Source organism: Peromyscus maniculatus, chromosome 23 (assembly GCF_049852395.1).
Source record: "Peromyscus maniculatus bairdii isolate BWxNUB_F1_BW_parent chromosome 23, HU_Pman_BW_mat_3.1, whole genome shotgun sequence".
Lineage (NCBI taxonomy): Eukaryota > Metazoa > Chordata > Mammalia > Rodentia > Cricetidae > Peromyscus > Peromyscus maniculatus.
Window position 1 is genome coordinate 2,866,224 of NC_134874.1, and position 12,528 is coordinate 2,878,751.

The 12,528-nt window shown below is 49.9% G+C and overlaps 1 protein-coding gene across 2 annotated transcripts in view; it reads right to left on the reverse strand.

Moving 5' to 3' along the window:
- Nucleotides 1–12,528, reverse strand: part of Myo18b (myosin XVIIIB) — a 214,287-nt gene that overhangs the window by 27,584 nt on the left and 174,175 nt on the right. For both annotated transcript variants that reach the window (XM_076560972.1, XM_076560971.1), the window contains exons 41-42: nt 6,139–6,183; nt 4,764–4,901 (exon numbers count right to left, since the gene is read on the reverse strand). In XM_076560972.1, coding sequence (XP_076417087.1) covers nt 4,764–4,901; nt 6,139–6,183 — 183 coding nt within the window. The remainder of the gene's footprint in view (nt 1–4,763; nt 4,902–6,138; nt 6,184–12,528) is intronic.

Here is a 12,528-nt window from a genome sequence, read left to right on the forward strand (position 1 = left end):
GGATTCAAACCTAGGTTCAAAGCCGGGCCCTTCCTCTTATTTGCTGTGTGGCATTGAGTGAATTATTGGCCCTCTCTGGTCACAGCAAATAGTGAACCACCGCCAGTGCACTGTTGCTGGGGGATGGTCTGTATGTCAAATTACTCTGATTGGTCAATAAATAAAACACTGATTGGCAAATGGCTAGGCAGGAAGTATAGGCGGGACTAACAGGAGAAAAGAAAGAACAAGAAGGCAGAAGAAGTCACTGCCAACCGCTGCCATGACAAGCAGCATGTGAAGCAAGCCATGAGCCACATGGCAAGGTATAGATTTATGGAAATGGATTAATTTCCATAAATCTATAAGAACAGTTAGCAAGAAGCCTGCCACGGCCATACAGTTTGTAAGCAATATAAGTCTTTGTGTTTACTTGGTTGGGTCTGAGCGGCTGTGGGACTGGCGGGTGAGAGAGATTTGTCCTGACTGTGGGCAAGGCAGGAAAACTCTAGCTACACACTGTGGTCAGTTATTCATTTGCTCAGCAAGTATTTCTGGAGCACAGCTTGTGAACCAGCCCTGGGGACACAGACATGGAGAATACAGGCAAGGGGTCTCTTATTACAAAGGTACCAGCACACGCTATTCCACAAGTACCCCCACTCTGGGACATGGCTGACTGGACCCAGGACTAGTGGGGAACAGAGCAGGGAGCTCGGGAGGTACTGGAGGACATTGCTTGGGGCCGCTGAGGATGCCCTGTCTGAATGAGGGTCGGACCCGCTCACCCTCTCTGGTCCCCATCTTCTATAACGGGTAAGCAGTCACCCTGTCAGGGGAGCTATTCCAGCTGATGGTTGCCGAGGGAGGGGGAGCACCTTTCCTTTGGGGATGTGGCCTGATGGAGGTTAGCCAGCCCTGGTGGATAGCCAGGCATCCACAGTCACATGGGCAGAACTAACTGGATTCAGGGTCACCACAAAAATAAATAAATGCAATGAAGACATGAAGCTGGGAGGGAGATCAGGTAAGATCCTCCTGGAATTCCCCAGAGCACCAGGTAGATGGTTGTGTTCCTAACACAGCTCCTGGTAGAACTCTTTCTAGATGCCAGTTCCGGAAGCCAGCTTGTTCAGACTTCATCTCATGAGACCTGACAACGGCCCCGACATCCTCGTGAGGACACAGGAACAGAGAAGCCAGGCAACTTGTCCATCTCACACAGCCAGACACGATAAAGGATTGGAATTGTGGGCTCTGACTACAGACCGTGCATTGACCCCACACCCCAATGCCCCCCAATCTCTCTTATGCAAACAAGTGCCAAACACCTTGGGGCACGGTGTAGGTGGAGCCTCAGACACCCCAATCTAACTTAGTCACACAACTTGGACATCACATGAATGGTCAGTCACCCACTTTCTGACTTCTCTACCATGGACAGGGGACTCAATGGAAGAGAAGACATGTCCTCATCTACACAGTGGACCAGAATTTTTCTCCACACTGATGGTTGTATTATCAGATAACTTGGTTCTTGGGAGTGGCCCAGGCGCCCCTATTCTTAGAGCCTCAATTTTATGTTTTTTGAATCAGATATTTGAACCTGAGATTTTCTTCAGACAATTGCCACTGGCTGAACATGTGCCAGAGGTCTTCAAGGCTCTACCCGGTCATCTTCTTGCTGAAACACCCCACACCCTGGCACATGCTATCAGAGCAGACTGGGCTTATCTGAGTCTATTCCACATGGTGATGGCTTCTCTGTCTGTCACTCTGGTCCCTCTGTCACCATAGCAGCAGTGAGCGGTTCATCTTAATTACATATCTGCTGGACCCACAGTTTTTGACTCACAGACATTAGGTCCAGATTACATCAGGGTCGCCCTTGCAAGGGAAATGGAGCTGAAATCCAGAGAGCAAAGGACAGAGGTCATGCCTCTGGTGAAGGACTGCGACAGCCAATGGGGGATTCTGCGACTGGCACTCTCCTGGATTTGTGGGTGTCCTATTTTGAGCAATCACCAAACTGTTGATGGGGTTGCAAGCTGGTGAAGCCATTATGGAACTGCGTGGAGCACCCGCAAAACACTTAAAATAAATCCACTATATGACCCAGCTACACCACACCTTGGCATATGCCCAAAGGACTTTGCATCCTACTCCACAGATGTTTGCTCAGCCATAGCCACGCTCTTGGCTGCTCTACTCACAACATCCAGGAAATGGACACAACATACATGTCCTTCAGCCAACAGTGAGTAATGAAAACGTGGTACAGATATACACTGTGGAATGTAAACAAAAAACACACTTTGGGGGCAGAGAAGATCATGTTACGTGAGGTGACCCAGACCAGAAAGGCAAATGTCTCATGTTCTGTTTCTCCAGAGGCTCCCAGTTCTAGATTTTCAGATGTCAATAAAGATCCTGGAGTCACAGGGGCAGCCAGAAAAGTAATACAGGACCATTGTGGGGGTGGGTGGGAGACTGGCAGAAAACAAGTGATCTGGTGGAGGAAATGAGACAAGAAGGTCTCTAATGAGGGGATGGGGGGAGATCTATACAGAAGAAGGAGAGGGGAAGATAAAATAACAGTAGGGATGTCTGGAAAAGTCATTAGGAATCATACTATTAATTACCTAAAAACACCAATAGTGCACATAAATAAATGACTAAATAAACATATACAGTTTAAATAAAAAAAATTCATCTGAGGTAACAATGTTCTTCAAGAGCCAAAGACCACCTAATACAAATCCCAACACCCTGCATAAGAAACCCCTTCTTGAGTTGCTGGTCAGGATTAGCTAAGGGATTCCCAAAGCATTGTAGACTATTGCTGTTGCCCAGAGGTGGAAGATAAGTCCCTATGACTGGACACCATGCACTTTGGACAGAACACAGAGGACCTGAGTTGGAGCTGACCTGGATGCCTCCTTCCCAAGGACTAGATTTCCTGGTACAGAAGGCGCCATACAAGCTTCCAAAGGAGGGAAGCCACCAACAGTCCTACCCAGCTACGATGTCTGTGAGATATAACAACGATCAGCATGGCATGGTAACACTAAGGGTGTAGTAGTGGCAGGCATGCCTTGGCTGTAACCAACAGCTAACGGTCTTAGGCTTGCTGAACGAGAGGAAAATCATGCCTGGTACTGGAAACCCAGCCAACTACCCAGGGCAAGTGAAGTCATGGATCTTGGAGGAGAACCTATAACTATCACTTTCCTAAACCAGCATGACCCCTAACCACACTCTAAATGCTTGTCCTTACACCCACAGAAAAGTGTGGTTCTCTACCTTCATCATGAAAACCTCTCCTTGCAGCATAGGGGCACTGTTACAGAAAACTATACAACCAATCAGAACGCAGAGTTATGGAGCCTAATCTCAGCAGATACATCTACAACTCCTGAGCCTAAGATCTGGAGACCGCTGAGAAGAGGGAGCAGAAAGATGATAAGAACAGAGAATCAGGGAGTTTGCTGTGAGACTATGTGGCCTAGTAATGTCAGAAGCTATATCCATAAAGTACCACCAACATGACTGCCCAAACATGATCTGAACAAGAATGACATCAATAGACACACTAAAGTGGGTGGTAATGGTGGGGGTGGGTGGGAGCGGGGGACCCACGGGGTCTCAACCCTACACAAAGAACTGTAGGCAGCTGAGGAAAGCTGAGCGCGTGACAGCCTTCCCCAGGGAAGATCACACCAGCCGGGCATCCAATACCAAATGGTCCACCCTGAAAATATATCCGTACGACTAACATTATACATACCGAGCAGGTTGTATTTATGTATCCAGGAGTACACACAGACACCACCACCCCCTACATACACATATGAATATAACAACAATTAATGAGAAAGAAGCCATACATTTGAAAGAGAACAAGGAGGGGTATAGAGGACGGTTTGTAGGGAGAAAGGGGAAGAGGGGAATGATATAATCCTATAATAATCACAAAAATAAAATCAATAATTTAAAAGCTTCGCTTTCATTCTTCATTATTTGTAGGCTTGCATGTGTATGTACACTTGAGTGCCGTCGCTCTGGGAGTCTAGGAAAAGGCATTCAATCCCCTGGGGCTTAAGTCGCAGGCGGCTGTGATCTCCCCAATACAGGGCCGGGAACTGAGCTCAGGTGCTGGACAAGATCTGGCCGTCCAAGTTCTGCTGGGTCATCTCTTTAGCCCCGAGATGATAAAACCTTACATTAAAGATTTAAAATAAAATTTCTCCATGAGAAACACAGGGCAATAGATTTTTCTCTTTTCTCTTGTAAAGTCTGTAGCTCACCATACTACAAGGCTGAATTCAAATGTCTCAGCTCAAGAAATCCTCCTGCCTCAACCTCCAGAGCCGTTGAGGTAACAGACATTGTGCCAGCGTGCCTGGCTTTAGCTCCATTTTCCTTAGGACTCCACTCAAAACAGCAACCAAAAGCGAAACAAAGCCGTAACTGACCGTGCTTATTTCTAAACCAAAGAGCCGCTAGTGTGACCCCCAAGACGGAAGCAGCGATACAGACTAGTTATTCTTTGTTCACGCTGAACTATTCCACAGAACTGACGAGCCATGCCTTGTGGATGTCTGTGTTACAGCTGCGTCCTTCCTTACCACCGAGTCAGTGACTTCTCAGACCCCGAAAGGGCGAGTAACCTCCTGAAATGACACCGCTGGGAAGTGGCCGGCACACCCCGACCCCCAGGTTAGCCTGCAAGCCTGAGTGTTTGAGCTGTCATCCACATCCAGGTCACAGGGCAAGACTCTTACCTGGGGCTGAGGAGAGGGCTGCTGACAGCTGACTGTCGAGAGGGGGTCCTCACGGTATCCGTGGCTAGGGACAGGGAACAGCTCATCCAGGACCGTAGACTGCCCTCTGGCTGGGAGCTGATGACAGAGACATTGTCCCTAGAAGCCAAAGTTAGGACACTGATCAGTGGCAATGGCAGCAAGGACCATAATCAGACCATCACTCCACATGGGGAGCCAGGCCCCTGCAGGGCATTCACCATGCTGTACCACAGACAGAGAACTGGTACTGGCCTATGAAATGGGAGGAAGCACTGGCACTTGGGTCTTGGCCAAGGCCACCAGACCAGTGCCTGATGGACAACCTGCTTGCTTTTATCCCAGTACCCTTGGTATTAACCATTGCACTCTTGGGAACACACACACACACACACACACACACACACACACACACACACACACACACACACACAAACTGTGGTGTTAAGCCCCCTCTGACTTGAGGGTCAAGCTTGCCATTGAATTTTGCACCAAACGATAGGTTCATGGGATATGCAGAGGGTGAAGGTCTTCAAGCCTCCCTCACCTTTTGGGGATCGCCATGGCAAGCTGGGTCTTCTCTTTATGTTCTTTGATTGTGAAAGTAGCACCAGGGGAGAATTACACAGCTACTCATGTGTGTGTGTGTGTGTGTGTGTGTGTGTGTGTGTGTGTGCGCGCGCGCGCGTGCGCGCGCACATGGGCCCATGCATGCACAAATGTGTGGTATATTTATGTGACACTAAGTAGGTCACCACGGGGGCAGGGGCTTAACATTAACCCTGTCCTCATGATGGCTTCCTAGCAGAGCGGAAAATTATCTCTGTGAGTAGCCACAAAACGAAGGCTTCATCAGCACACCCACAGAGAGGGGCAGAGGGCCGGCTCCCAGGTTATGTAAGGGACTTCCATTTCTTTCCTGGAGGAAAAGGGAAGTCAGTGTGGCGGCTGAGCCCTGCCTCGGGAAGGCAAGGGCTTGGTGGGAACAGCGCAGACACGGGTTTGGAGGTCAGCAAAGATCAGGGTACAGACAGTAGGAAAACAGGGACCACGGGTGAAGGAGGGGTCAAAGGTCAACACGGGACACAGGTGCCTATCCAAAAGGTCTATTCTGGGGCAACAGGGAGTCACTGGAGGTGGTGGGGGACAGTGACATGATCACCCACGGCTTCCCTCTGTCTAAACAAAGTCAGGCAGGTATTCAGAGTGCGCTCCCATGAGGCACATGCTAGACCGTGAAGTCAGAGCTTCATCGGCACTGCGGAGAGTTCTCCGGTTGGCTGCGGACTTTCGCCTTGCAAACTGCGCACGCAGAGCCGGGGGGCTTGCCTTGGTAAGCTATGTGGGGCTTACTTACTCCTCTTTTCTGCTGCGGCTGCTGCAGTCCACGGCCGTCTGGACACTAGGAGAGACACAAGACGAGACGTGTCACGGTTGTGCAGCCAGGGCTGGGGACCTGGTCTCCAACACTACACACACCTGGGTTTGAATCCCATTTCCACCCTTTGCTAATGTACGGCTGTGGGTCAGTGGGCTGTCCTCTGCCTTCCGTGGCAAACTGTGGGTGATGACTAATATGTAGGCGTCCACCCCTGCACCCGTGGGGTGGGCTCTGGTGAAGAGCGCCGACTACTCATGAAGAGGACTCTGCTTCAACTTCCAGCACCCACATGGGAGCTCACAAGCCCCTGGAACAACAGTTCCAGGGGATCCAATGTTTTCTTCTGACCTCCAAGGGCACTAGGCATACACGTGGTGAGAAGACATGTATGCAAGGCCAAGCACTCAGACATAAAACAAAACCAAACAAAAATTTGAAATGCAGCTGGCATCACTGGTATTCATCATATTGTTATTGACAACCTGCCTGGAGCTTCATATTCTGGCTTCATATTCTTTGGGAAGCCAACAAATCAAGACACACAGGCGGGATAGCTTCCCGGGGGGCATTGTGGGAAATTCCTAATCTAATTACACCAGTAGCTATTCTTGAGGGAGAAACACTGTTCGCACACTCTGCCCACACTACCTGCTTCCATTTTACTAATGAAGTTAGTACACTTGTGCACAAGGCCACTGAACTTCCAACCCCAGCTTTGTGGCATGCTGGTAGTCACTGTGCCACAAGCCCCTGACTCTAAGTTGCATTGACTCTGAGTCCTCAGGTTGGGCCTCCAGCTGCATCTGCTGGGATCTGGGTAGGTCTGAGGAGGATGCACTTATTGCTTGTTTCTTTCTCTAAAGATCTGCCACCCTAGAGGCCTCATCTTTCTGTCCCCAGTGGGCTGATGAGCTTATGGACCATGAACATGCCTTCCTCATCCTTCTGCACTAGGACTCACAGACCAGAAACCTACAGGCCATACTCGATCAGTTCAATAGCAAGGGACTATTGAACCACACCACACCACAGCTGCAACAAACTGTTGTTTGTATCGAGAGAGAGAGAGTGTGTGTGTGTGTGTGGAGAGAGAGAGAGAGAGAGAGAGAGAGAGAGAGAGAGAGAGAGAGACAGAGAGCATGTGCATGTGAATATGGATGTGCATATGTGTATACATCTCTGTGTGTTCTGAGGTCAACCTTATCATTTCTCAGGAGTCATTCACCTTTGCTTTTTGAGGTGGAGTCTCTCATTGGCCTGGACTTCACCAAGGATACTGCCCAGGCATCAAATCCCAAGGAGCCTCCTGTCTCTGCCTCCCCAGGGATGGTAGTGCAAACATGTGCCACCACCCCTGGCATTTTACGTTTTTTTAAAAAGTGCAGCCGGCACTTTGGGCACAGTGCTTCTTTCCTGCCCCTCCCTATTTTCACCGTGAAGGTTCTGCCCATCACTGCCTCTGCGCTGCACAGAGCACAGCTACTGTGAGCCTTCACCACCTGACCCTGCCACAGCACAGAAGCATGTGTGTGTGTGTGTGTGTGTGTGTGTGTGTGTGTGTGTGTGTGTGTGTGTGTGTGTGCATGACTGCATGGAGATGGGGCAGTAGGCTCCTCAGAACCTACATGTAGCTGAAGTTTTCTCCAGTCCTGCCTTGCCCACAGTCAGGACAAATCTCTCTCACCCGCCAGTCTCGCAGCCGCTCAGACCCAACCGAGCAAACACACAGAGACTTACATTGCTTACAAACTGTGTGGCCATGGCAGGCTTCTTGTTATCTAGTTCTTCTATCTTAAGTTAACCCGTTTCTATAAACCTATGCCTTGCCACATAGCTCGTGGCTTACCAGTATCTTACATGTTGGTACTCATGGCAGCAGCTGGTAGCATCTCCTGATTCAGCCTTCCTGTTCCCAGAATTCTCTTTCTGCTTGTCCCACCTATGCTTCCTGCCTGGCTACTGGCCAATCAGCATTTTATTTATACAGAGCGATGTCCACAGCACCTACAGCCGAATGTCCAATCCCAAGGACTCGTTTACCTCTCGGTGAGAGCTATGGAGGAAGCCGACAGTCTCATTCTCAGTTTGGAACCTACACTGCCGAGCTTGGACCCACTGGACGCCATTCTTTGCTAGGACAGCTCTGGACAGCAACCACAGAGCAAGCATGGGTGCTGACACTCATCCAGTCTTGATCCCTGAAGGCTGCTGTGGGGACTCAGCATTCAGAGCCACTACCTCCTGGAGGGAGTCTTTCCTCTGGACACTTGGCTACTTTCTGCTGTCATATTTCACCACTGTCTCTGCTGGGCTACACTGTGTGATGCTTTTAGACCTGCTCTGTAGGAGCAGACTCCACGGAATGTATGAGTAACATCTACATGCTGGCTGCCTGCATGGCTTCCCAATGGGCTCAGCCACTGAGGCATCATCATCCGACTGCAGAAGGAAGAAGTGAGGCAGAGAGGCCATGGTATTTATTCCTTGATTTTCTCTCTGCTGCAGGCCACTGGGCTGATTATCTGTTGCAGCCTCCTCCATGTGGCCATCCCCTTCTTCCAAGAATTTACACCTTCTCTTGACCTTTTAACCTAGTGGCAGTCATTGGTTCTGGTTCTTGGCCACAGCTGGATGCTTCTTCACCCCCAGTGGCCCCTACTCCACACACACAGCTTTGTAAACAGCACCTTTGTAGGGAGCTGGCCTTCATGCTCCTGCAGACTACTCTGCATCACAGGTCCAAGCCTATGATGGTTTCCAGCTGAACAGGGAGATCTGGGTTTCCCATGCCTTATGAATGCACCATGTAGCCCACCATTGGGAGGGGGAAGGGAATGCATCTGAGTCCATCTCATAAGAAACAAACTGTAGCTACCATTACTGCACCCAGCTCCCACTCCCCCACCCACGCCTGTGCTTGGAGCAAGCCAAATCCAAGTCAGTAATCCTCTGTTAATGGCAAGCAGAGGCTGGGGGCCAGGAGAGCTGTCCATGGTGCTGATCCGGTTGGTTGCACCTGCGAGGAGGCTCAAACCCTAGCCCTTGGCTGGCGACGGCGGTCCTTTCTGTCATCCTGGTCAGCGTTGTTTTCCGAAAGAAACTTGTGCCAGGAATTCTCAAACAGGCGTTGGTGAGGATCGAGGTAATTGATTAAATGTCTTCAAATGCATTCCTCTGGGACACCTGTGCCAGACGGCCGCAGTCTAAATGCAAATACAGCCTGAGAAGTAACGCCTGAATTCATTTGCTCTGTGCTGGTGACTGACATGAGCTCACCATCATGGCAGCCCAGAAGAGAGCAGAGACCTTGATATGAGATGAAGGGCACACAGCATGTGATAACAAAGCCACCTTTGAGGCTGGCAGTAAGGCTGCCTCAAAACCAAGGCATGGCCTTGTCACTTAGTACATGCATCGGTGCAAGACTTTAGACACCTGTGAGACTCAGTTCCTTATCTATAGTTTGGGAAAGATAATGATAGGAGCCCAGAGACTATGCAAGGGCAGGCTATGAGCATCAAGCAGTAACAACTGTCCTCCAGAAAGGTCACGTGTCCTCATCATCGCCGGTTCCTGCATTGTTGGAAATAGGCACCGTGAATTGTGGGAGCTTTGGCTCTCTGGGAATCCATCTCATCAGCGGTGTGTTGGATACAGTCATGCTCAGAAATCCAGGCAGCCTGCACAGCACCATTTAAGCACATGCTACAGGGCACAGGGGCCCGTGCTGACACTCTGACTGAGTGTCAACCTTCTTTGACAAATGCAGAGCTCACTCAAGCCATTCTTCCAGGTCAGGTCATATTCATCACACCCGGGGACCAGCTATGAGGAGAGAGCTGTGGGGAGAAGGCTGTCCTCTCATGAAGTGGAGAACTTCACATTCTGGCCAGAGCCAGGACGCAACAGTGAGTAGTTAACTCACAGTATGTCCTCAGAAGGCTGGTTTCTGGTTCCATCCAGATCTGTCCAGGTCTCCTCCACAGCCTGAAGTCGGATAGGTCATTAGAGGATGTGTGTTGGCGAATGCTCTGATTCCACTCTCCCCGGCCTCCCAGGATACACTCGCTCCCAGAGTGCTCATCTCAGATGGGCCCAGCAGGAACTGGCACGCTTTTATCTGGGACTCTGAAGGGAAGGGTAACCTGTGAGCCTCTTCACAGCACCGCATCCCAAGGAAAAGCAACAGGCAGAGCAGCTGTAGATTCTGGGGCCGGGAATAGATGGTGTTGCCCGTCAGCCAATGCAGTCCTCTTTCCATGACTAATGAGCTTGTTCCAAGCCTGGGGGACGCACTGAAAACATTTCCCCCATTAATCTAAGAAGGCTGATGCCACAGTCTAACTGACAGTGCCAGGACCTGCTGCAGAGTCACACAGGCTTTTAAGCACCACTGTATGCTGCCCGACTTTCTGGGCACGCAGCTCCGCTTCCAGCCTGCGAGGCCCGCTCCATTAAGATCTAATTCCGTGTGAATTGCAGAATTGTGATTTGGCATCATGTGAGTGAGTCTCTCAAAGATTCTCCTCCGGCCATCTGAAGAGTTGGGTTTTCTCTCTCCCCTGACTTCTCTCCCCCCCCCCCCCCCCCCGCCTCCCTTCGCCACCCCAGTGGTCTGAGTCCTAATTGAGAATTCATAAAGAAGCATCTAGGACCAATCCTTCAGGCTCCAATCCGAACCTCTTATTGAAGATAAGCAGGCACAATGTATAGCTTAGAGTTGCTGACGTGGGGACTGGGCTGGCATCGGGGCAGGAACTGGGAGCCCTGCTCTGTGCGGTTGACTTACAGTGGTCAACTTATCTTCTTGTTTTTGATAGTCAGTGATGTTCTTCCTGGGTTGTCAACTTGGTTATTTTCTTGTCAACTTGACACAAATTAGAGTCATCTGAGAAGAGGAACCTCAGCTGAAAAAAGATGCCTCCGTTGGAGTGGCCTAGAGGTGAGTCTATATAGTAGTTTCTTGATTAATGATGGATGTGGGAGGGTCCACCCCATTGTGGGTGGTGCCACCCCTAGACAGGTGGTCCTGCATGTCACAAGAAGGCAGGATGAGCAAGCCATGAGGAGCAAGCCAGTAAACAGCATCCTGTGGTGATATTTTATATGTGCTCTAATAAATAAAGCTTGCTTGGAGATCAGAGAAAGAAGCCAGGCACTATATTAAACATAGAGGCTTTCAGTCTGAGGATTCATGGAAACAGGACCAGCTGAGGAGTTGGTGAGGTGAGGTTGGCTCTGGCTTGTTCTGCTTCTCTGATCTTTCAGGTTTTCACCCTACTATCTGGCTCCGGGTTTATTAATAATAATACACTGGAGGCTCAGCAGCGCAGACGATGCATGGCCTCTGGTGTGTAGACCAGAATAAGATGGTCTCGAGCTGGACTCAGTTACCCAAGGCCCGAAGCTCAGAAAAGATGGGCCCAGGCAGAGGAGAGGGTGAGTCTTGCTGCCAGGTAAACAGACAGAGGAAGGTTCTTGTGTGTATATCATCTGGGGTAGCAAACCTCTGAGGATTGGAGGGAATCCCTCATACCACAGACTGGGGTGATGTCTGGGGTGCTCTGTGACCTCATCCTGGTTCACTCCCCATCTGAGAAGTCTGGCCTCCACTTCATGCCACAACCTGTCCCCATCCCTCCAAGCATGACTACTCTACCTCCTTTGAGATCCCTTCTCCTTTTTTATTATTTATTGGGAAAGTGACATCTCTCAATGAAAATGAACATGGCTCAGAGGCCAAAGATCCCAGTGTCCCCAGCCATTCCATGTCACTGTCATGAGCACAAATGTTCTGGGAAAGCCAGTGTCCACTCCTAGAACACATCAGTGATAAAAGATTTAACACATGCAATCTTTTCCCTGAGAAGCTGATGGAGGAGGTGGAAGGGACATTACTGGAGGGACACTTCCTGAGGGAAGTGACTGCACCAATGTCTGCCAACTCCCCTACAGTCTGGCCACTGCTGAGCAGGGAACAGAAATTCTGGGCACTTCACCTGCCCAGCATCTCTGTCTTGCTGTGGTTGGACATGAACTTCTTCACAGGTCAAGGTTTTTGACCCCTGGGAACTTCCCCAAGGAAGGTGATAATTACATTCCCAATCTAGGTATGAAAGTGTGGCTAGGGAGGTAGAGTGTCTGCCATGTGAGCAGAAGGACCTGAGTGTGAGCTCCAGTACCATGTGAGTAATGACTGAGTGTGAGCTCCAGTACCATGTGAGTAATGACTGAGTGTGAGCTCCAGTACCATGTGAGAAATACCTGAGTGTGAGCTCCAGTACCATGTGAGAAATACATGAGTGTGAGCTCCAGTACCATGTGAGAAATACCTGAGTGTGAGCTCCAGTACCATGTGAGAAATAC